Source organism: Triticum aestivum, chromosome 6B (assembly GCF_018294505.1).
Source record: "Triticum aestivum cultivar Chinese Spring chromosome 6B, IWGSC CS RefSeq v2.1, whole genome shotgun sequence".
NCBI classification, from domain to species: Eukaryota; Viridiplantae; Streptophyta; class Magnoliopsida; order Poales; family Poaceae; genus Triticum; species Triticum aestivum.
In genome coordinates this window covers 722072963-722077097 of record NC_057810.1, presented here as the reverse complement: position 1 = coordinate 722077097, position 4135 = coordinate 722072963, and the positions used below count along the sequence as shown (strand labels likewise).

Sequence of the window (4135 nt, the reverse complement as noted above, 5' to 3'; positions counted from 1 at the left end):
TGAAAAAAGATGTGTGAGGGTATCAGTCATTCTCATGCCGGCATGCTGCACTTTTCAGCTAGCAGGTTGGTATCTCAACATTTCTCCATTCAAGTCATTTCCCATAGTGTTTTTTCGAAGCACTAACTGCAGATTTGCATACTAAGAATGGCTGGAGTATTTTATTTACATCAAATTATGTCAAACAGTTTAGATTGTTCAGTCATACCATAGTGTTTAAAATTTTGGACATTCTGAAGATTCAAATAAAAATAGACATGTGCACAGTTTACTTGATCATGTCAAGTTACAGGTGAAAGTGACCCTCTTATGGGAATAATGAAGTACAGAAATGAGATCGAGTTCAAAGTAAGGCTGGGGTAAAATTTTCAAAGGCCATGATGTACTCCTTCCTGATATTCATGCTCCTGATATTCCTACTCCTATTCCTACTCAATTTTACCTTAAATGAGAGTAGCAATTATTTCTGCCCGTTAATTCATACTCCTACTGATTTGGAGTACTGATGAAACTAAGTCCAAACCTGTTCTAAATTGACAGTACTTGTTCATCTTTTCTATTGACAGTACCGGTCCAAACCTGTTCTAAATTGACAGTACTTGTTCATCTTTTCTATTGACAGTACCGGTCCAAACCTGTATTGATAGTACATGTTCTACTCAGTGTTCATCTTTCACTGTTCAGTTTCAGTGTTAAATTTCAGTATTACTCCAAGATTGTACTGCATGCAATTATTCAAGACAAATGATTACAACAAGTTTATGATCATCAAATTGTTTACTCAGATGCAGAGCGAGTACTGGGCGAGGAGATGAACCTAGGCGAGCAAAATTGAGAACTCCGGCTGGAGCAGCTCCTGTCCAGCGGCGAGGACTTCAGCGGCAGCAGCACCTGTGCGTGGGGAGGAACAACACCTGGGCGCGTGCAGGCGGCAGCTCGCCTCCAACAGTGGGCGGCAGCAGAGCACCAGCTCGCCACCACCAGGGGCCGGCAGCAGAGCACCAGCTCGCCTCCACCAGCGGGCGGCAGCAGAGCACCACCTGGGCACGCGCGGGCCAGGAGGGGCCCCTGGGCGTGGGAGAGGAGGAGCGCCTGGGCAGGGGTGGAGGTGGAGGGCGGGGGAGGAGGCGGAGGTGGAAGGCAGGGATGGAGGCGGAGGTGGAAGACGCCGAGGAAGAAGACGGGCTGATTCAAAGTTTGAACTGGGGGCATAAAGGTCCATTTGCCCATTTTCACCTGGTCGGAACATATTCCCCAGCGACTTACATTTCGGAACGGAGGGAGTAGTTGTGAGTTGGTAGTATGAATGATTAAGCAGGCAGCAGGAACAGAACCTAGTCCAAGTGCATTATCGGGCAAAGAGTCAGAGCAAGAGCTAAATCGTACTGGTACATGCAGTAGTAGTAGTAGCGGCATTTGCAGTTGGCGGTGGCGTGACTCGGAACAGAAATGGGGGGCGATACATTGGCATGGCCGTTGGCCCCCTCCCAAAATGCGCAGGCATGCTCAACAGAATAGTTCCCCTAGCAGGAGGAGAGGAGAGGGGTTTGGGCGAGATCCGGCGGGCAGGGGAGAGAGTACCTGGATGTAGGGCGTGAGGAGGGAGAGCTGCAGCGCCCAGCCGAACTGCACGCCGGCGGCGACCATGCAGGCTAGCACCACCCGCCACTTGGGCGCGCCCTTCCTGCCGCCCTCCCCGGTTTGGCCGCTGGCCTGCTCCTCCTTGGGCCGCGCGGCGTCGCTTCCGGTGCTGTTGAGTCTGACGAGCTCCGTCTCGGCGTCGCGGATGTGGCGGTACGGCACGCGGATGGCCGTGGCCCCGCCGCCGGAGTCCATGGCCGGCAGGGCAGCGGCAGATCCGGCGCGCGGAGGAGGCAGACCGGGTGGGGGGTTAGGGCAGGGTCCGGCGTGGCGCGGGGGCCGACGCCGACGAGATCTGCTCGCAGGTGAGATGCGGGAGGGCGCGGGGCGGAAAGCGGAGGGAGGGAAGAGTAGAAAATTGGCGAGAGGATGGAGGGAGCGCGTCGGTGTGCGCGTGCGTGCGTGTGCTCGCTCCGAAGGTAGGCGAGGGAAGGAGGAAGCGCTCACGCGCCGACGCCTGTCTTCCCCGTCAACGACTCACTCGTTTTGTTTGGTTTTCTCCCTCCCGGCTGGCTTCCGTTCCATTTTGATTCACATCACATCAATTTTCTCCCTCACGTGCTCTTGATTCACATCACACGAGAGAAAGTTGAATTTTGTCTCCTCGGAGTAATCTTGTGATGCCCGAAACCGCTGTTTTAACCCTTTCTGGAAGGCTAATGACTTTTAAGCACGACCTGATCCCGGTTGTAGACTTCTTCACGATTTGATTTTTTTCCTACCGCCGCGGTACTCCATGGCAGTAGGGTTAACACGCCCTGCCACTACCGTCGAGGGGGCGGGGGTAACGCCAGACGGCTCCACTTCCATCTGTTGACGTGGATAAGTGGCTGTCGCCGAGGTCTTTGGCAGTAGTTAATGATACCGTACCGCCGACGACCCTGGCGCTAAAGTGGTTAAGTGGGTGAGGGGGGCTCGGGTGTAGCTCGGTCCTCTTCTTTCCCAAGCTCAGCTCCCACGACTGTGTTTAATTTTCATTTAGCATTAGGTGAGCCTACACCGCACTAACATTCAACTTCAGTTCGGCTCCACCATCGCCTCCGGTTCGACCCCGGCCATCACTACCATCCACCCCACACTAAACACAAGGGGTCGGGGTGATCAGGCTAGGATTCCGCACGTGTTCTTCTGTTCCCCTCGGTGCCACCGGAACATAGGGATGGATTGAAGATGATGCAGTGGTTCGCGCGAAGGGATGGGACTCAGAATGGGGTCCTCTGATGGCAGGCGCGCGTGCGAGATCTGCGTCCCGCGACGGCCAGGGCAGACGCAAACAGGGTTTGAGGGGGGAGATGAGGAGAGATGTTCAGATGGCACAATGCTGACCCAATTTCGGATTGGATTTGCTCATGAAGATCGTCTAACCGAATTCGAGACGGAGGAGAAGCGGCGGATGCCTGTGCAACGGAAGCAGCATCCGGATCAAGTGCTCAAGTGGGCTATGCTGCAAGCAAAATCTCGGATGCCATAGCAGGGAAAATCGGTGGGAGCGTGTTCTGAGGGAAGGTTACTCTTCCTCTTCATGCTAAGATTGCCTTTATCTGCTTCAGCTTCTCCTTGCTTCCATCCCCAGAATTCAGCATGTCAACAAGCTTCTCAACCTCCTTATCTTTAACAAGTTGGTCCCTGTCCACCTTGATCTCATGCAGGGCCTTCCTTGTGTTCTGAATGATATCTGCTCGAGTCTTGAGGATACACATTTGCTCCTTTGCAAGCCTAACCTTCTCCATCTCGAGCTTCATCTCTTACCTCTTCCTTCTTCTTGAGCTCCATCTGGTAGTCCAGCTTGTCAACACCATCATGCCAATCAAACATCTTGCTTACATCATCCACCATTTTTTGGTACTCATTGCACATATGATCATACTGCTTCTTCATCTTGGCTAGGTTTTTTTTTCATAGACCACTTTTTCTATCACCTGCCACAGTTTTGCTCATGAAACATCCCCATAACTTGGTCAAGCAGTTCTATAGTATGACAGGCCAAGACCCATCAACCCACTACACTACTCCACAATTTACACCTCCCTGCCAAAGTAAACTAAATTCTAAGACATTTAAAACTAAATTATGCAATTTGTACTACCTAACCATTTTCGCAGTACATGAATATGCAATGATTTCTTACTACTAATTCACCTTACACCTATCTAACTACAAATAAATTAGAATGTGAGCAAGTTAATGATCGGCGACCAACTAAACACCAACATAGCATAATCTCAATTGTACAGTCAATCTGCATCACTGTACTCCAAGATTTTAGATATATGAGGTCAACTACACATAGCTACTTAGTGTGCTCATTGACCAACTAAGCATCAAGAATACATAGTGTCAATTCTATTACTCTACTCTACTATCACATTTCAGTTAAATGTGTTCCATAGGTACAGTCAAACACTGATACATGTACACAATTAATTGGACAATCTATTCATGTAGCAACACATTTCTCCGGTTTAAGCTTATGAAGCATGCACTTGGGGAAATC

The 4135-nt window shown here is 50.5% G+C and overlaps 1 protein-coding gene across 1 annotated transcript in view; it reads right to left on the bottom strand.

Annotated features, from left to right (window-relative positions):
• The window catches only part of LOC123140033 (sucrose transport protein SUT4), a gene marked incomplete at its 5' end in the record, with an annotated part of 8093 nt that extends 6393 nt beyond the window's left edge, over positions 1 to 1700 (bottom strand). Inside the window, 1 exon segment of the mRNA XM_044559767.1 lies at positions 1582 to 1700. Within this exon segment, the coding sequence (XP_044415702.1) occupies positions 1582 to 1700 (119 nt within the window).
• Between the last annotated feature and the right edge of the window lie 2435 nt (positions 1701 to 4135).